The sequence below is a fragment of the Lampris incognitus genome, chromosome 20 (genome assembly GCF_029633865.1).
Source record: "Lampris incognitus isolate fLamInc1 chromosome 20, fLamInc1.hap2, whole genome shotgun sequence".
NCBI classification, from domain to species: domain Eukaryota; kingdom Metazoa; phylum Chordata; class Actinopteri; order Lampriformes; family Lampridae; genus Lampris; species Lampris incognitus.
Window position 1 is genome coordinate 20,180,258 of NC_079230.1, and position 21,067 is coordinate 20,201,324.

A 21,067-nucleotide genomic window follows, 5' to 3' on the forward strand; every position below is an offset into this window, starting at 1 on the left:
AATCTGCACAACTGCTCCAGGAGCCCCTGTGAGAATTTAGACGCTTATCCCAATTCTGGCTCGTGTCAGCGGTTTTGTATCCTTCTTTTTCATTTTGTGTGAAAGGGGGATTTGTAATTCCCCTTTCATGTGCAGTCCACGTTTCCGTGCACTGATATCAAGTGACGTGCACGCTGTTCGGGTAGCGCTCCAGAAAGAACACAGTGACGGTCACGGTGACACTAGAAAATTATTGCTTGTAAATGGGGGATCCTGTAGCTCATTTCTTAAAGTGGGACCGAAATTGAAACGCTAATATTCTCCAGTATCACTTCTTGTTGCTTTGATTACCATGCATTTCATACTGTTTCTTTCTGCTGAAAAACGATATTTTTTTTCTCTCTTTTTCTCCTTTTGAAGAAGCTCCGCTTAGTTCCGTTTCTCTCAGGTGATCTTTTGTTTTCTGATACTTAGAACGTCGTCAGGCATGCTCATTTACATACAGCCAATCAGATCAGTTCATCGAAATATGAAACCCCGCCCACCCTTACCACCAACAAATACTGATGACGACAAGATCACGCCCTCACAGCTCTTGACAGTTCTGTATAGTTTGGGATAAAGGTATAAAAACCACAATAATAGTCATTTACAAATAACAAAAGACGATGTTGAATGTTTTATTATGTCATCTCTGTGTTTTTTCGATACGAGAAGTTAAATTTGATCCCTGGTCCGACTTTAAAGGTCTGGGTCATAAAGATCACTCATGCACTGGCAGAATAAAGGCAAGCTTTTAATGTCTGCCAGACTGATTTAGGCTGGCACGGTCCCCGTTATGAGAAATTTGGCCCTTTGTCCTTTGCGTCTGGGGTTTGCGTGCAAATCAAACAGCAGCAAGGTTAGTGTCTGCGGGCAGCAGGAGGAGGTCGTCTGTCTTTTAAAACAACAAGACGTCCATTTATAACGCAAGAAAGGTCACAGCGGAGCATTGTCTTCTATCATGAGGGATCAGAACATCACATTTGGAGGTGTGTCTGGAGGCCCCAGCTCTCTAAATAGAGTGGTCTGAGGAGAGGGGGAGCATTAAAACTCGGCAGTATGACAAAGTCTGATCGTTTCCTTTAATCCCTTGACCCATTACTCACGTCAGACTCCTGGACATGACGCCCTGAATCTCCTCACATCTAACTCGAGCTGTTGTGCTTTCTTAGTTCGTAGACAGTGGCGTCACCTGGGCCATCAGATTAAGATCTCACAGCTCTGTGTCTAGTCAAGTGATGTGTCCACAGTTGTCGCATGATCATTTTTTTTTCCCCTATTCACTATGGCAGCCTCAGTGAGGAATTTCATGCCTGGCTGAGTTTTTCATTTCAACAAATTGTATTTGTGATTTTGTTATCAAGGTTGGGGTGATTTCACAGGCATATCAATTGAATATAAATCTATTTTGACTCCTCGCTCATTACAATGACATTGGCAATGATTAGTGTGCAGAATGGAGTAAAATGCAAGGACAATTAAAAAGGAATTACACCCTCATTTGCCATCGGTCGACAGAATATCCCACAGGATTCAGCATGACCACAGGCTCGTGGCTCATATCTGTCTCACAGTGCTGACGTGCATTTTCCCAGCGTTTGCCAATGTGTCAATGTCGGATGGTCTTTCTGTGTTGTGAGCTCCGAATCTAAAATGACACCGTTTCATTGTGGATGGAAAATATTTACTTGTGTGCATCCCTGAAAGAGTCATTTACTTATCTAGAATTATTTTACATAAAACTCCTCTATAGTTTTATCTCTGATGTCTGAGTGTCTTGATGCATGCTGAATAATCCAGGTAAGAAAATCAAAGAAGGTTGAATCAGTTCATCTGGATACAACATTTATTGACAGGTATGTTTAATCACTCAACTAAGTGACATCTTCGGTCTAAACTGACTGCAGGTATCCCCACCCCTATAAACAATACGGTACAATACAGTTGCATAACGCCCGAAACCAACGACCGATTTCATATGCAGATATGGGTGTGACTATTAACTAGAGATTCAAAGGCATGTGTACTATTCATAGAGAATTTGGGAATGTTTGCATCATAGCACTGTAAGATGGGGACAGGAGAGCTAACATGTCAGGCCAGGACTCCGCAGTCTACACCCATCTACAGGCCAGTGGCCACTCTTTCAAGGATGAGGATGTGCACATCCTTGATAGGGAGGAACAATGGTTTGAATGGGGAGTCAAAGAGGCCATCTATGTGAAGAGGGAACGACCCTGAACTGAGGGGAGGGGATGGGGGGGAGGGGGGCTAAGAGTACATCTGTTGCCATCTTACAATGCTGTGATTGCAAACATCCTCTGTGAATAGTACACATGGCCTTTGAAACTCTAGTTAATGGTCACACCCATGTTTGCATATGAAACTGGTCGTTGGTTTCAGCCGTTATGCAACTGTATTGTACTGTATTGTTTACAAGGGGCGGGGATACCTGCAGTCAGTTTAGACTGAAGCTGTCACTTAGATGACTGTGAATGTTCTCATTCATCCAGGTCATGGTTATCCAAAGGAGTTGAATCAATTGCAACTGGACTTGGTATATATCCATGAGGACGTTTCGCCTCTCATCCAAGAGGCTTCCTCAGTTTGTGCCTTTCTGTGTAGACGAAGCTAGTCTGACTGGCTGGTGATGAGACTCAGAATTTATCCTCTTGGAGTCGCTGTCAGAGCTATAGATGTCCATGGCGATGAGACTCAGTACATCGAGACACAAAGAGCCATGGACATCTATAGCTCTGACAACGACTCCAAGAGGATAAATTCTGAGTCTCATCACCAGCCAGTCAGACTAGCTTGGTCTAGACAGAAAGGCACAAACTGAGGAAGCCTCTTGGATGAGAGGCGAAACGTCTTCACGGATATATACCAAGTCCAGTTGCACTTAATTCAACTCCTTTGGGTCACTTAGATGAGTGATGAAATGTATCTGTCAAACGTTGTATCCAGATGAACTGATTCAGCCTTCTTTGATTTGACATCTGAGGTGTATGCTAAGTTATTTATTTCTTTTCTATCTACTTTCGCTTCTGTAGTTTCTATTTTGTGTTTACTATCCAATTTATTAATCGTTTATCCCGTTTCCCCTCGAGGATGAACGAAGTATTTCTGATTCTGACTATGAGTAAAGAGCAGAACCCCATGTGCTCTTATAAAATATGCAGATACACTTGCCTGTAAACAGACTCAAGGCACAAGATGAGGGACAAAACTGTATTTTTTTATGTCTTTACCTACGCACTTTAAGTGACATTGGCTTGTGCTACTTCATCACAAGGTTGAACCGCTGTTGACAGGGACATAAACAACCCTCATTAAAAGAAGCTCAACCAGCAACCGTACACGAGAAAACACTTCCCCTTGTCGAAATTCACTTAATGTGAAAAAGGGGAAGGGAGGGTGTTTTGATGTTCAGTCTTTTTTTTCTCCCCCCGTGCCACATCTCCATATTTTCCTGCTTTTTAGGAACCATTATGCAAAACAGAAGTGCTTTTCAGGCTAATTTCAGAGGCCACAAACGTGTCTGCACTAATCATAGTGACAAATAAAAATTTTTTTTTAAAAAAACTCGAAATATTGCCAACCTTTTCAGATAATTCTATTAGGGTTCACAAATCATACAGAAGTTGTCGCTATCCATACAAAGATGCCCAGTGTCATTAACTTGTGAGGTAATGAGTCAATCTGTGAATCAGTTCAATTTGCCAAAGCTGTATGGTTCTTAGCATAGGCCCAACTGCAGGACACTTGACAAGTCATTAGAAGGGATTGGTGGTATTGTTATCCATGTTGACAAAGGTCTTTGTGCATGCTCAATAATCCAGGTAAGGAAATCACAGAAAGCTGGATCAGTTCATCTGGACACAATCCCTCTTCACACAATCTTCAAATAGTTAAGCGGGAACGACCATCGCTGAACCGAGGGGGCCAAAGAGTACATCTGTCACCCTTTTACAATGCTGTGATTGCAAACATTCCCAAATCCTCTGTGAATGGCACACATGGCCACACATGGTTTCGGTCGTTGTGCAACTGTACTGTTGGTAAGGGTGCAGTCAGTTTATACTGAAGAGGTCACTTAGATGAGTGCTGAAAAGTTTGTCTCAATAAACCTTGTATCCAGATGAACTGATTCAGCTTTCTGTGACATGTTGACAAAGCCTTGTACTCGAGTATGGACTTGAATCAGTCTTGGATAGTGTGGATTCGTGATAATTTTCCAGGACTGGTTGAGTACAAGACTTTAATTTACTTTTTATTTTTGCAGTGAATAACAAACTTCTCCCTGAGGAGGTCAATGAAAGGCTGTCTAATGTGGTTCTAAACTAACTTAGTGTTTCTTTTTTTTATTCACTGATGCCTCTGAAATGTTTGAAAATTACAATCTGAAAGTTTCCTCCCTTGTTGGGGGAAAAAATAAGCCTAATTGAATATGACATTGATGTGAAATGTTGACTGTTATTACGATGGTAGGCAACAACAGTCATGGTGTTTAATTGGACTTGCACTGTCCTGTTATCTAAACATACATTTTGGCCAGTTGGTCTTGAGTTGGACTCGCCGCCTTAAAGTCTTGGACTTGACTTGGACTCAACTCCTAAAGACTAGGTCAGGACTTGGTCTTGCTTTGGGTGGTCTTGACTACAAAGCTAGTTGACACCCTTCCATCTTTTATCTTCCATCTGTTGAAAATTATTTGTAGAGTCTTGGCAAGTCAAATCAAAACATTTTTTTTAAAAACAAGGATAATATCTATAGCAAATAACTTTTTACAAAAACTGCTTCATGAGATTCCCAGAAAAGCTGAATCAGTTCATCTGGACACAACATTTATTGAGAGAAACATTTCATCACTCATCTCAGTGACATCTTCAGTCTCAGCTGACTGCAGGTATCCCACCCTTACAAACAATACAGTTGCATAACAACCAAAACCGGCAGTCCAACACCGGTTTCATATGCAAATTGCTTAGAGTTATAATAGTCACATGTACTATTCACAGGGGATTTGGGAATAGTTGCAATCACAGCATTGTAAGATGGTGACAGATGTACTCTTAGCCCCCCGCCCCCCAGTTCAGGGGATGATCATTCCCTCTTAACATAGATGGCCTCTTTGACTCCCCGTTCAAACCAGCATTCCTCCCTATCAAGGATGTGCACATCCTCATCCTTGAGAGAGTGGCCACTGGCCTGTAGGTGGGTGTAGACTGTGGAGTCCTGGCCTGATGTGTTGGCTCTCCTGTGTTGTGCCATCCTCTTAGCCAGTGTCTGTTAGGTTTCTCCAATGTACAAGTCATGGCAATTCTCCTGGCACTAACAGCATACACTATATTGCTCTGCTTGTGCCAGGGGACCCGATCCTTGGGGTGGACCAATTTCTGGCATAGCGTGGGTTTGATAGCATAACCACACTTACCCGGGGCCTGCTTAATGTGGCCCTTTCTTGGCCGCTATGTCAGTGGGGATGTTGTCAGCTCGGTGGTGCAGTGTCCCGATGACTCTTAGTTTGTGCTCCAGTGGATGATGAGAGTCAAACCTTAAGAACTGATCAGTATGTGTTGGTTTACAGTAAACATCACCAATCAAATGTCCCCCATCACCAATAGCAATTTGACAGTCTAAGAGGGCTAATTTGTGGTTTTTCACATCCTCCCTGGTGAACTTGATGTGGTTGTCCACAGAGTTAATGTGGTCAGTGAAATGTGGTACATCCTGAGATTTAATTTTAACCCAGTTGTCGTCCACAAATCTGAACCAATGGCTAGGTGGTGTCCCTGGATAGGACATCAGAGCCCTCTTTTCCACTTCTTCCATGTACAAGTTGGCCACTACAGGTGAGACCTGGGAGCCCATAGCATGCCCATGCCTCTGCCTATAGTACTGCCCCCTATATGTGAAGTACATGAACTGAAGAACACAGTTTCAAGAGCAGACACACTTGCTCAGTGTTAAGGGTGGTCCTGTTGCTAAGATGACAATAAATTGAATTGAATTGAAGAGTGAGGTGGTTTTGTAATTTCATATGGACCACCTCCAACGCTCGAGCAGCAGGAACGCACGTGAAGAGAGACTTAACACAAGAGTGTTTCATCCGCCTCCATGATGACGTCCCTCACCTTTTCCACAAAATTCTTAGTGTTCTGGATGTGATGAACTGTACTGCCTACCAGCATGAGATTATTGATCTCATTTGACAAAAATAAAGGGATCTCATCACTGCTTTGACACAAGATGTTTTCACTTGCCAATAGGTAGTTGGGGGGGGGGGGCATGACATCATTAGGCCAACAAAGCATAGTAAGAGATTTTTTCAACTAACTTTTCTCCATATAAAACCCATGAGGCAAAAGTTGCAGCATCCTATTTTCTATTTAAAGCAGGACAGCAAACGTCACCTCGCTCTCTCTCGCTCTCGTGTTCTCTCTGGCTTTCTCTCTCTTTCTCGCTCTCTCTCTTTCTCGCTCAACCTAATGCGGCTCAACAATAAGTAGCTGCATGGGTCACATGATGCTGGCTTTCTTGCTCAGTGAACAACGCCCTTACCTTGTTCATGTCGACCCCGTTATTTCAGGGAATTGGAGCAAAGGACTACAGAAACCACAGTACAGACTGCTGAAGACGGTCTGTCTGTCTGTCTGTCTTTTGCACTGTTAGCCCTGCTGCAGCGATTCTGGCCTTACAGATGCGGAGACAATGTCCCACAAATAATTTAACACTAAATATTAACAGTGACAGATTTCCATAAACTTAATCGTTAAGTGTTTGATACTGAAATCAAGCATTCAGTAATATCTTTGGTCATAACTTGGTCTACCTGTGAAGGGCACAAGGATATGCAATTCTCATCCCTGCCTTTGGCTATACTTTATTGACAAGGTACAGGCTACATCACTTAGGTCCTGGTCTGTGAGGAACATCCAGTCTGTACCTTGAAACTCCTGCAGATTCTTGTTTCAGTCTGAAAACGCTTCCGAGTCCTTTTTGAAAAGCTGCTGGGTCTTTCTGCAGGTCTTTGAAGGATAATGGGTGGTTCATTTTCTCACCCATCCTTGGTAATGGCGAGTATAATGAGCTTAAGATGTTTTTACTGTGCTGTACTGCCACATCCAAAACAATATTTTCACCAGAATATCATCTTCATATCATACTGTTTGTACACAAGTGTTATTATTTCGTACTGCTGTATTGCTTCTCAGGACATGCATATGTGAAGAGAAAGATCCTGGTTAATCGCACGTTCTGAGAAGTTATTTCTGAGCATCTCATTTTCTCTTAGTTACAATAAGGTGTTTTTAATTTGCATTAAGATGTATTTCTCAATAATTTTAAGCCTCTGGTGTTTGGCAATTCATATTCTGTTACTTGTGTGCAAAACGTAAGCAAAATTATGGCACCAACGATGCCGATGCAAGGGAGATCCTTTTAAAAAAAAAGCATATTTGTTTTGGGGCACCTGTTTAAAAGATTACGCATATTCGAATCCCGGTTCGAATCCCCGTGTTACCTCCAGCTTGGTCAGGCGTCCCTACAGACACAATTGGCCGTGTCTGCAGGTGGGAAGCCGGATGTGGGTATGTGTCCTGGTCGCTGCACTAGCGCTTCCTCTGGTCAGCTGGGGCACCTGTTCAGGGGGGAGGGGGAACTGGGGGGAATAGTGTGATCCTCCCATGCATTATGTCCCCCTGGTGAAACTCCTCACTGTCAGGTGAAAAGAAGCGGCTGGCGACTCCACATGTATCAAAGGAGGCATGTGGTAGTCTGCAGCCCTCCTCGGATCGGCAGAGGGGGTGGAGCAGTGACCGGGATGGCTCTGAGAGTACAATTGGGAAGAAAAAAAAAAGGGGGGGGGGACTAAGCATAGATTTTGAATATGAGGATCCTGCAAACCTTCATGGAGAATAACTGACCAGCTTGTATTCACTCACATTCAGAGAAAGAGAAAGTTACGCTCGATAATCAAAGGAACCTCCCGGGATCAGTGACCCCTATTTCACTGTATGATGAAATGTTTTGCCCAGCAACAGAACAAAGATTTTGTGAACATTTAATATTCCATATACAGACTGTCTCTCAATTCATACTAATAAGACACCTTGCTCAGAGGCTCAGAGGTGATCCTCGACAAGCCAAAGAGAGGTCCAAACCGCTTCTTTGTGGGGAGATCTCAGACACGGTTGAAACATTTCCTTCCAAAGTAAGACATGTCTCTCAATTTAGTAGCAACCAGAGTGTCGAGACGGGCCAGGGCCAAGCAGGTTTGGTAATGGAAAGGCTGTCTTCCTGCCCTGACATATCACAGGCTGCACTAAAGTCTTTGCCTGGGCCTCTTCTTGTTAAACAAGACAAAAGCTTGCTCCCTCGAAGTGTTGCGTAAGAGTTTTCAGTGTCTCAGATAACCACAGATGGGTGATGCTGAACGGTTTTGGTCAGGACATCTGCACGGACCTGGCTCATTTCCTGCAGGAAAATTAAACAGTGCTCCTTGTCTATTACATGCTTTCCCGAGAAATGCTAATAATAGAAGAAGGAAAAACTTACAGTAATAGTCCACCGATAACCATTTGCAGTCTAAGCTAACTGAACTGCTTCCTATTGATGGGACCGTCCCGCCAAAATGAGCTAATGAATAAAGACTGGGCATCTTAATGGAAGCTCTGGCTGTGTTTACAAGTTGGAGGCTGGTTGGCGTTTAAATACTCTGCTCTTCTGAACAAAGGGCTTAGTCTTTTTGAATCCTAACTGAGTAAGCCGTAATGACGGGAGGAATACCTTTTCTCTTTCCAGGAATGCCCCAGCGGAGTGGTCAATGAGGAGACCTTTAAAGACATCTACTCGCAGTTCTTCCCACAAGGAGGTACGTCGAGCGGTGTTGCTGGTTTTCCAAAAGATGACCACCCTCCACCTTCATCCTGTGTTGCATTTCACTACTGCAGAAACAAAAACAAAAACACCTGGCACAGGCGTCCGGGTGGCATGGCGGTCTATTCCGTTGCCTAGTAACACGGGGATCGCCAGATTGAATCCCTGTGTTACCTCCGGCTTGGTCAAGCGTCCCTACAGACACAATTGGCCGTGGCTGTGGGTGGGAAGCCAAATGTGGGTATGTGTCCTGGTCGCTGCACTACCGCCTCCTCTGGTCGGTCGGGGTGCCTGTTCGGGGGGAGGGGGAACTGGGGAGAAAACGTGATCCTTCCACGCGTTAGGTCCTCCTGGTGAAACTCCTCACTGTCAGGTGAAAAGAAGTGGATGGCGACTCCACATGTACCAGAGGAGGCATGTGGTAGTCTGCAGCCCTCCCTGGATCAGCAGAGGAGGTGGAGCAGCAGCCAGGACAGCTCAGAAGAGAGGGGTAATTGGCCGGATACAATTGGGGAGAAAAGGGGGAAAATTTAAAAAAAACAAAAACGAAACGTGGCACTTCAAAGTTTCAACACTTTGGTTTTCTTTTGTATTCCACTACATCCCTGCGGTTTCTGTTTTATGTCCATATATCATCCATCTCTTTGTGTTGACGTATGAACTGTGGTACCAAACGCACAAGACCGGCTCTGCAACTGGAAGCACTTGTCAAAACACCCTCACAAAAGCAGCGTTTGGCCCTAAGCTAATATGTTCTCTGAATGATGGCGGCTATTAAATTCTGCCTCTCTGTGTTTCCATCGTTCCCTGTGCGAGCAGATGGCGTGTGTGCAAATTCTCCTGCTAAAAGCCTCGCAAAATTCAGTTACGCCGAGAACATTTGAAACTCAATCAAACGCGTCGGGGGCTTGAAAGTACATCAGTACACATCGATGCAGTTCATTCACGGCTCGGACCGTCCCGGGGTACCGTGATGCTTTCCAAGCCCGTCGGTGAACACCGTGTCTCATTCAAGTGCCTCGCGCAATGACTCGGCTCGCACTCCCAGTGAACCTCACAGACAAAACATAACGACTACAGGCTTCCACTGTCTTTCACCCCTGTCTCCAAAAGAGGTGAACCGCACATGAATCTGTATCTGAATTTGCCATTTCTTTGGTTTAACCGTTGGAAATTTGATTGACGTGACCCTCTGCTGCTTGTCTCCAGTTCCTCCTTTTGTCACAGGGAGAATTTTCTTCAACCTTTCATTACGAGAAATAAAATCTCATCCAATCAGATTAGCACACATTGTTTGAACTTGTTGAGCGAGGGGGGGAGAGACAGGGGGAGAGTGATAGAGAGACAGGGGAGAGTGATAGAGAGAGATGGGGAGAGTGATAGAGAGACAGGGAGAGTGATAGAGGGAGAGCGGCAGGAGGACAGAGGGACAGGGAGAGTGAGAGAGAGAGAGAGGGAGAGATGTGAGAGTGATAGAGAGAGCGAGAGAGATGGGGAGAGTGATATATGCATATATACACTACCGTTCAAAAGTTTGGGATCACCCAAACAATTTTGTGTTTTCCATGAAAAGTCACACTTATTCACCACCATATGTTGTGAAATGAATAGAAAATAGAGTCAAGACATTGACAAGGTTAGAAATAATGATTTGTATTTGAAATAAGATTTTTTTTACATCAAACTTTGCTTTCGTCAAAGAATCCTCCATTTGCAGCAATTACAGCATTGCAGACCTTTGGCATTCTAGCTGTTAATTTGTTGAGGTAATCTGGAGAAATTGCACCCCACGCTTCCAGAAGCAGCTCCCACAAGTTGGATTGGTTGGATGGGCACTTCTTGCGTACCATACGGTCAAGCTGCTCCCACAATAGTTCAATGGGGTTCAGATCTGGTGACTGCGCTGGCCACTCCATTACCGATAGAATACCAGCTGCCTGCTTCTGCTCTAAATAGTTCTTGCACAATTTGGAGGTGTGTTTAGGGTCATTGTCCTGTTGTAGGATGAAATTGGCTCCAATCAAGCGCTGTCCACTGGGTATGGCATGGCGTTGCAAAATGGAGTGATAGCCTTCCTTATTCAGAATCCCTTTTACCCTGTACAAATCTCCCACCTTACCAGCACCAAAGCAACCCCAGACCATCACATTACCTCCACCATGCTTAACAGATGGCGTCAGGCATTCTTCCAGCATCTTTTCATTTGTTCTGCATCTCACAAACGTTCTTCTTTGTGATCCAAACACCTCAAACTTGGATTCATCCGTCCACAACACTTTTTTCCAGTCTTCCTCTGTCCAATGTCTGTGTTCTTTTGCCCATCTTAATCTTTTTCTTTTATTGGTCAGTCTCAGATATGGCTTTTTCTTTGCCACTCTGCCCTGAAGCCCAGAATCCCGCAGCCGCCTCTTCACTGTAGATGTTGACACTGGTGTTTTGCAGGTACTATTTAATGAAGATGCCAGTTGGGGACCTGTGAGGCGTCTGTTTCTCAAACTAGAGACTCTAATGTACTTATCTTCTTGCTCAGTTGTGCAACGCGGCCTCCCACTTCTTTTTCTACTCTGGTTAGAGCCTGTTTGTGCTGTCCTCTGAAGGGAGTAGTACACACCGGTGTAGGAAATCTTCAATTTCTTAGCAATTTCTCGCATGGAATAGCCTTCATTTCTAAGAACAAGAATAGACTGTCGAGTTTCAGATGAAAGTTCTCTTTTTCTGGCCATTTTGAGCGTTTAATTGACCCCACAAATGTGATGCTCCAGAAACTCAATCTGCTCAAAGGAAGGTCAGTTTTGTAGCTTCTGTAACGAGCTAAACTGTTTTCAGATGTGTGAACATGATTGCACAAGGGTTTTCTAATCATCAATTAGCCTTCTGAGCCAATGAGCAAACACATTGTACCATTAGAACACTGGAGTGATAGTTGCTTGAAATGGGCCTCTATACACCTATGTAGATATTGCACCAAAAACCAGACATTTGCAGCTAGAATAGTCATTTACCACATTAGCAATGTATAGAGTGTATTTCTTTAAAGTTAAGACTAGTTTAAAGTTATCTTCATTGAAAAGTACAGTGCTTTTCCTTCAAAAATATGGACATTTCAATGTGATCCCAAACTTTTGAACGGTAGTGTATATATAGAGAGAGAGAGACGGGGAGAGAGCGAGAGATGGGGAGAGAGAGAGCGGCAGGAGGAGAGAGAGATGGGGAGAGTGATAGAGAGAGAGACGGAGAGTGAGAGTGAGGCTGAGAGAGACGGGGAGAGTGATGTATAAATAGAGAGAGAGAGAGAGAGAGAGAGAGAGAGAGAGAGAGAGAGAGAGAGAGAGAGAGAGAGAGAGAGAGAGACGGGGAGAGTGATATATAAATAGAGAGAGAGAGAGAGAGAGAGAGAGAGAGAGAGAGAGAGAGAGAGAGAGAGAGAGAGAGAGAGAGAGAGAGAGAGAGAGACAGAGTGATAGATGGGGAGAGTGAGAGAGAGACGGGGGGAGAGAGAGAAAGACGGACAGATAGAGAGAGAAGGGGAGGGAGAGAGAGAGATGGGGGAGAGTGGTAGAGAGAGGGGGAGAGAGCGGGGAGAGTGATAGAAAGAGAGAGAGACAAACAGAGAGAGAGTGATAGAAAGAGGGAGAGAGACGGGGAGAGAGCGAGAGAGAAAGGTTGGAGCAGGGTTTACTTCTACACCCTCCAGTTATTGTCTTTTGGTTCTCATCCCTTACTCATTACTCATTTATACAAAGAACAATAGAGAGGTGAATAAAGGTGTTTTGATATTCTGGCCCAACAAGAAACATCAGCCCTACAGAAACCAAAGCAGAAGCAATAGTTAAACAGTGAAAACGTTTTTTTTTTATTATTATTATTTCTCTTCTAAAACCCTAACTTTTAAAATACACTGATCATGTTTGAACAACGGAGCAGCAACATTCTCCATCTGATCCACTGGCTCGTTTGAACCACCCGTGAAATAACAGCAGCAATGCTCATTTGAGCTGCTGGTGTAAACAGTGTGTTACTATACTGTGTGTGTGTGTGTGTGTGTGTGTGTGTGTGTGTGTGTGTGTGTGTGTGTGTGTGTGTGTGTGTGTGTGTGTGTGTGTGTGTGTGTGTGATCCTGTTCCCAGACGCATCGACGTATGCCCATTTCCTGTTCAACGCGTTCGACACGGACCATAATGGATCTGTGAGTTTTGAGGTAAGTTAAGGAGTAATGATATGCACTAAACCTGCAACTTCTCGCAGCACTTGACGGTGTGGTGGAACGACTCTGCATATTTTACATACAACTTGTGTGCAGAGAGCCATGGTGGTGTTGATTCTCCATAGCCGCCCTGTGTTTAATTGGGTTTCTTGATTCAGCCCCAGTCCTTAGCAGCATTACAATGTAAACCCAGATAGTGTTTAAAACTGTACATCTCGTATTTGAAATCCTTCACTATGTTTCAGATGCTCTCACGTTGTGAAATTAAATGAAACCTCGGGCAGAAATAACAATTTGTACAAATCTATCAAACTTAATGTTTTTTTCTACAATTTAGATGCCCAATACCCCCGAGGCATTAGATAACCCGCAACGTCGCTAATGTGAAAGTACCCCCAACTATTTCCGCTGGACTTTTCTATTAACCGGTTATTCATATTCATGAGGGGCGTAATCTTTCTTACTAGGCCAGGAAGGCCCGGATAACTTGAGGCCAAACTCCATCGCAGTAATGTGCTAACTTCATTTGCGGAAGCGCTGGGAATTGCTTGAAAGCGAATCAGGAGTTTGAATTGGGTAGAAATTTGATTTGTGAAAAGTGTCTTGGCTCACGCTGTCTGCATGTTTATATCTGTGTGAGCACAAGTGATATAACTTAATGCTCATAATGAACTGGGTGAAAAGGGCATCTCTGGCTCTTTTGCTGGCTCATCCCCGTATCTTATAAGTTGTCCGTTTGTGGTATGCACGCAGTCTGTCAGAGAGTAGCTGGTATTTAGTGGTGTCCATTATATTGGTGCCTTCCAACAGAGATTAATTCAATCAAACTTTCAGTGAAATGTGGGGGTCTCTGGGTAGCGTAGTGATCTATTCCGTCACCTACCAACACGGGGATCACCGGTTCGAATTCCCGTGATATCTCCGGCTTGGTCGGGCAACCCTACAGACACAATTGGCTGTGTCTGCGGACAGGAAGCCAGATGTGGGTATGTGTCCTGGTTGCTGCACTAGTGCCTCCTCTGGTCGGTCAGGGCGAGGGGGGGGCTGGGGGGGAATAGCGTGATCCTCCTGGTGAAACTCCTCACTGTCAGGTGAAAAGAAGCGGCTGGTGACTCCACATGTATCGGAGGAGACATGCGGTAGTCTGCAGCCCTCCCCAGATCGGCAGAGGGGGCAGAGCAGCAACTGGGATGGAAGAGTGGGGTAACTGGGGAGAAAAAGGGGGGTGGGGGTAAATTAAATGAAATGCAAAGGCTCAGTGAATATTCTTTCAATTGCAGGACTTTGTCATGGGCCTTTCTATCCTCCTTCGAGGCAGTGTACAGGAAAAGCTCAACTGGGCTTTTAACCTGTATGATATCAACAAAGATGGATATATCACTAAAGAGGTATGGACCACGAGCGGCATTCTCATCTCAAAATGGTAAATAGACTGCATTTATACAGCGCTTTTCTAGTCTACCAACCACTCAAAGAGCTTTACAGTGTACGCCTCACATCCACCCATTCACACACACATTCACACCCTGATGGCGGAGGCTGCCATGCAAGGTGCCAACCTGCTCATCAGGAGCAGTTAGGGGTTCAGTGTCTTGCTCAAGGACACTTAAACACGCTCTCTGGAGGAGCCGGGGATCAAACCAGCGACCTTCCGATCACTAGACGACCCGCTCTACGTCCTGAGCCATGCCGCCCACACCCAATTATCATCATCGACAGACACTTAACGTGTTGGTCTGGATGTAGAAATATTTTCTCTTCATCCCCTAGGAAATGCTGGACATCATGAAGGCCATCTACGACATGATGGGGAAGTGCACATACCCTGCTCTGAAAGAGGAGACGCCTCGTCAGCATGTGGATGTATTTTTTCAGGTAAGTTTGCGGCCCAGCCGCATTTGTCTTACCGTCGAAACAAAATTGCCGAAAAATGTCTCATCATATTTTTCCCCCGTTTCCTTTTGCTCTCCCTCTGTCTCCAATAGAAGATGGATAAGAATAAGGATGGCGTGGTAACCATAGATGAGTTTATTGACTGCTGCCAAAATGTGAGTTGTGCGTGCGAGATTAATGTTGTTTTCCACACTTGCTTTTGTGAAGCATGTTTCAGTCCAATTTGCATTTTTGTCGTTTTGCTTGTCCCTTCATCCGGTGCAGCTTAGTCATTTCGATAGCAGAATAGGCGTTACCCCCCCCCCAACCCAGTCTCGCACACCAAATATTCGTTTACAGCCTATTTGCAGTTCCCAAACTACGTTGATTGTCAATGTAATTTCATATGCATTGGATGCACGCCAACTAATCTCACAGAGCCAGACATGACTATGCTAATTTGTGACCAGAATACACTTATGGGCATCCGGGTGGCGTGGTGGTCTATTCCATTGCCTACCAACATGGGAATCGCCGGTTCGAATCCTTGTGTTACCTGGCGTCCCTACAGACACAATTGGCCATGTCTGCGTGTGGGAAGCTGGATGTGGGTATGTGTCCTGGTCGCTGCACTAGCGCCTCCTCTGGTCGGTCAGGGCACCTGCTAAGGGGGGAGGGGGAACTGGGGGGAATAGCGTGATCCTCCCACGCACTACAGCCCCCTGGTGAAACTCCTCCCTGTCAGGTGAAAAGAAGCAGCTGGCGACTCCACGTGTATCGGAGGAGGCATGTGGTAGTCTGCAGCTCTCCCCGGATCAGCAGAGGGGGTGGAGCACGACTGGGACGGCTCAGAAGAGTGGGGTAATTCGCCAGATACAACTGGGGAGAAAAAGGGGGGAAAATACAATAGTGATTAGCATTTGTTAGCACGGTTGCCTCACAGCAAGAAGGTCCTAGGTTCGAGCCCCAGGGTAGTCCAACCTTGGGGGTCGTCCCGGGTCATCCTCTGTGTGGAGTTTGCATGTTCTATCTGTGTCTGCATGGATTTCCTCCGGGTGCTCTGGTTTCCTCCCACAGTCCAAAGACATATAAGTCAGGTGACTCGGCCGTACTAAATTGTCCCTAGGTGTGAATGTGTGTCGGCCCTGTGATGGTCTGGCGGCCTGTCCAGGGTGTCTCCCCGCCTGCCCGCCCAATGACTGCTGGGATAGGCTGCAGCATCCCTGTGACCCTGGGTTTGGATAATGAATGAATGAATGAATATACATCTTGCCTCGCCAGCCTACATGCCTGCTAATATGTGTACATGTTGTATACATATGAGCGTTTGGCCTGCGAGACTGGACTCTGTATCTCCTGCATCACCACAATTACAGCCACACCCTTAAACATAGAGATAAATAAAAAGGCTTTGTGGTCCACACTTTTCCTCTCACTGCAGAACCATTATGTAAGCATGACATACTTGGAAAGAAAAATTACATTACAACTCAGTAAAACGAAAAATTAGATTTCACGAGGGTCAAAGGAAGTGAGCGGGGGAGAGGGGATGTGATTCAGCGGGGGGGAAGATTAGGTGTTTTCTTTGGAAAGCTTAATTTTCAGACATGGATTTCTCAAAAGATCCTTTCTTCTGTCCACAGGATGAAAATATCATGCGATCAATGCACCTCTTTGAAAACGTTATTTAACTCTTGGCCGACCTTGAACGATTTGGAGAAAGACTGCCGTCACCTTTAGCTTGGCGGGATACGGGGAATGGGACTCGTACGATGTACAGTGCTGCGATGCAAACATCACAACCCTTGACAGTAGACAAATCTTTGTTCATTACAGCGGCCGCAAATAGGAATAGGCAACATGGTATGAACACTCTGGAGGGATTTGCCATTTTGTCACTCGATCCAACAAAAGTTATCGCCTGTTGCTTGTGAATTTTGTGACATAGGCAATATGGAGAATACAAGGCTTTCCACTACTGGGCAGCTATATGTCCAGACTGATGTTTGTTTGTTTATTTTCCAAATCGGAGAAAAAACAACCTTATTGTGTGTGACCATCTGTCTCTGGAGTCTTTTGATAGTCTTACTCTGTGCTAACGGAGGGTGTAGCCGGTGTTGGCTTGTCAAATTACAAATGGATGGAAAATAAGAGTTGCAGAGGAAAGCCGGTATCTTGACAGTTGAGGTTTAATGGTTTGTTGTTGAGCTGGATTCTCTTATGATGGCTGCACCCTTGACTTGTTATCGACCTACCTACACACACACACACACACACACACACACATACATACATATATATATATATATATATATATATATATATATATATATATATATATATATATATATAAACATACATACATATAATATATGTGTATATATATATGTGTGTGTGTGTGTGTACAAATATATATATATATGGGGTAAATCACTGTGAATTTATGAAATTAAATGGCTTAGCATAAAGATTTAGAAAATAAATATGTGAGATAACATCTAGGAGTCACAATTATATTCCATCTGTATATATTTTTAGGCAAAGCTGGCTAACCTTTCCAGAATGTTCGTACTATAGCATAATTAACTGTTGTGGTCAATCCTTTCCTCTTCAAAGGAAGCTTTAAGGAAAAGGAAATGGGGGGGGGGGACAAAAAACAAACTTAAACTGTACCATTTTTAAAACTGTATATAGTATAGATAATGTTATAGATAAAGAAAAAAACTATGAGAAACTTTTCAATTTTGTTCATGTTTACTTGCCAACTAGAATGAGACACCATAAGGATTGTATTGATGTCAATTTGGACCATGGTAGCGATGGTTTGTCAACAGAAGCACACAGGTAGCTACATATACCACAGACTCAAGCTCAGAAGATGTTATCTTTATCATGAGATAAATGCTGCTTTCAGTTATTATTTTTTTCATTTAATCCAAAACATGTATATTCCCTGTAAAGAGATGATGTGTACTGTCTGTCAATACGTTTCCATTTGTTCTGAAGCACTATTTTGCAGTTTACATTGAGAGCGACGTTTAAGTTTATTTATATGGTATCTCAGTCATTGTATAAAATATTGTCAGTTGTACAGTACTACACACAATCTCCGTCCTGGTTGCATCGATGTCATTCAAACTTCTTTTTAGGTTTATCAGTCTTTTTAAGAAGATGGAGTCATGGGTTATGGCTGTCTATACAAATGTCGCTTTGTATCATAAGCCTCCTTTTTGCTGTCAGTAAATAATGCTCTCTACTGTTTCCCCTTCCTCTTGCCTAAGGAACTCGTCCAGTTTACTTGTCCTTGTTCGGTCTTTTTGGTTCCTCTTGTCAGTTATTAAAATATTGATTTGTCCCAAATGTTAGAAAACACTTAACGTTTATAGTTATCTGGCTTCCTGATTTGCTTGTCGGGAACTACCGGACCATTAAAAGCAATGTGTGGGTGTGAGTTCAGTAATTAATTGAGAGTAATGTAGTCTGTCCTAATTCTTAAGGCTCATCTTAGGTTTGCTGTGTCATTATCTTTTTTATGATGTCTAGGACACTAGCAGTGTCCATCCAAGAAGCTAGAGTCTTTCAATAATCAAGTCAAGGCAAGTCCATAAGGTAATAACTAAGAGGATTTTGCCGACACAACTGCTTATTTGTCAAACAGGTAAAGTAAGTGTGAACATGAAATTGGTGCATGCCTGACTGTTTGATGATCACAGACCAAATTGAACTTGTAGTAATGCAATCTTTTTTGCAAGATGCATGTTTCAATGGATTCAAAGTTTTCGGTATCATTCTCTAGACGTAGCTCATGTTGTCTGAGTAATGTTCATTGACATGACTTGCATTTGTAATCTAAGCTGAGTTCTTTTGGGCAGCCGTCGGTATTGTACAAGTGGCTGGCATGTTGTAAAATTAGCTGCTTGGCTTGCAGAGATATCACAAGCCCGAGGAAAAGGCAACTAACAAGTTTAATCTTTGAAAGAATTTTGGTAAAAGACAAGTCAACAACACTCGGTTGTCATTCTCAGATTCTGTAAGGCTAACTTTGCATCAAATTAAAAACATCTGTAATATTATCCATTTCAAAAGATTCATTATTGCAGAGAGAAAAAAGCATGAGTTGCCCGAGCCAAAACTATATATACACTGAAAATTATGTTAAAATATTACGGATTTCTCAACCCAGTCCTCCATATGTAGTTTGGGCAGAGACAGTTCAGATAAAGTTATGAGACAAGTTTACCTGTTATCTTATGTTTCTTTAGTAACCCTGTGCTACATACAGTAGTACCACAGGGCTCCATGTCAGCCCCCCTGCTGTTCTCTACAGCGCTGTAACTTTTCCTTTAGCTGACTTGGCTCCATTTGTTATTTTACCAGAGGATATCAATAGTTGATTATTTTGTTACTGTTAATATATTTGTCTCTTTAAGACACAGATGAACTCTATAATTGTTGTTTTGTTGATTTTCATGATATTTTATTTTTCAAACAAAGGGAATAAAGTAAGTGTTGGTTCCATGTAAGTACGGTGCTACACAACACCAGATTATTCCTTTTTCGCAAGACAAAAGCCCTTTCCCTTTTGTTGTGTGCCGCTTAAGCCATCACATAGGAATTGATAAAATCCTTGACAATCCATTTTCTTAGTAAATTCCTTGCTGTCCTTTAATTATTTTCATTGGTCCGAGAAATTGATTTTGATTGAATACATCTAGTGGCTTTTATTTTATTTATTGCTATTAACGTGGTTGACATAAGTTGGCAAAAAAGGCACCTTCAGCTTCCATTTTTACAGCGACATTAATTTCCCAGCTGCTACATTATGTATGTAATATTGCTTTATCAGATTTTTTTTCATTATGAAGTGCAATAGTAAAAATGATCGGTTTGATTGGACCGAATAGTAACTTGGGAGATTTTAAATGACTGCTTCACTGAATCAGATATATTTGTTAGATATCTCTCGTATGTTCCAGGGGAAATTACTTATGAATTCCATCCAAAAGTGTCTCATAATGCCAATTAAAATGTTTTATGGTGAATGAGAACATGGCTATGTGTTTAAAAAGCTATCTGGCGCCACCTTGTGGTTCCACGACAAACACCACTTCTGCAAAAATTCCATTTTGCCACTTGGATTAAAAAAAACATGTAAATTTTGTATTAAGAGACAATGTGTGATTAATTTTCTGTACATGTTTCCAATCACCGTTTTACGCACATCTAAGGGAAAGGGCCTATGTTAATATTGTGGAACAGGATATATAGCTGTCCTTTATTTGTACTGTATCCGAAAGACAAAGCTAAAGTTGTATGAATTTAACCCAGTGTTGTTGTTGTTTTTTTTTTCCTCCACCAGTAAATCATCAAAAATACAATCAGCATATTGGATGACGAGAGATAGATCATATACAAGTGCGAGAATGACCAGCCAGCCACATGTTGAATTTGTACTCCGATAAGTACTGCTATTACAGTAAGTTTGGTTTGCAAGAACCCGTGTAAGTTATGCAGAAGGGAGCTGTGGCTCTAAACATGTATTAGGATAACAGCCCCCCCCCCCCCCACCGGGGCACTTTGTGATGTACAGGTGTGTCATTGTGTTATTCGGGTTTGCATTTTATAGGGGGGCAACAATAAACTAATCAGAATGTTCTGTGTTGAATTATGGTGTTTTGATGCATTAAGAAATTGACCATTTGACACGTTTTGTTTTGGCATTTTCCTGCTTTTTTCTCCCCAATTGTATCTGGCCAATTATCCCACTCCTCCGAGCTGTCCCGGTCATCCTCTGCTGATCCGAGGAGGGCTGCAAACTACCACATGCCTCCACCGATACATGTGGAGTCGCCAGCCGCTTCCTTTCACCTGACAATGAGGAGTTTCACCAGGGGGACGTAGCGCGTGGGAGGATCACGCTATTCCCCCCAGTTCCCCCTCCCCCCCGAACAGGCAGTGCCCCAACCAACCAGAGGAGGCGCTAGTGCAACAACCAGGACACATACCCGCATCCAGCTTCCCACCCGCAGACATGACCAATTGTGTCTGTAGGGACGCCCGACCAAGCTGGAGGTGACACAGGGATTCAAA

The 21,067-nt window shown here is 43.5% G+C and overlaps 1 protein-coding gene across 2 annotated transcripts in view; it reads left to right on the forward strand.

Moving 5' to 3' along the window:
• Positions 1-16,733, forward strand: part of kcnip4a (potassium voltage-gated channel interacting protein 4a) — a 177,525-nt gene extending 160,792 nt beyond the window's left edge. For both annotated transcript variants that reach the window (XM_056299985.1, XM_056299984.1), the window contains exons 3-8: positions 8,827-8,896; positions 13,029-13,099; positions 14,386-14,493; positions 14,876-14,980; positions 15,091-15,153; positions 16,621-16,733. In XM_056299985.1, the coding sequence (XP_056155960.1) occupies positions 8,827-8,896; positions 13,029-13,099; positions 14,386-14,493; positions 14,876-14,980; positions 15,091-15,153; positions 16,621-16,668 (465 nt within the window). In that variant the 3' untranslated portion in view covers positions 16,669-16,733. The remainder of the gene's footprint in view (positions 1-8,826; positions 8,897-13,028; positions 13,100-14,385; positions 14,494-14,875; positions 14,981-15,090; positions 15,154-16,620) is intronic.
• The last annotated feature ends 4,334 nt before the right edge of the window (positions 16,734-21,067 follow it).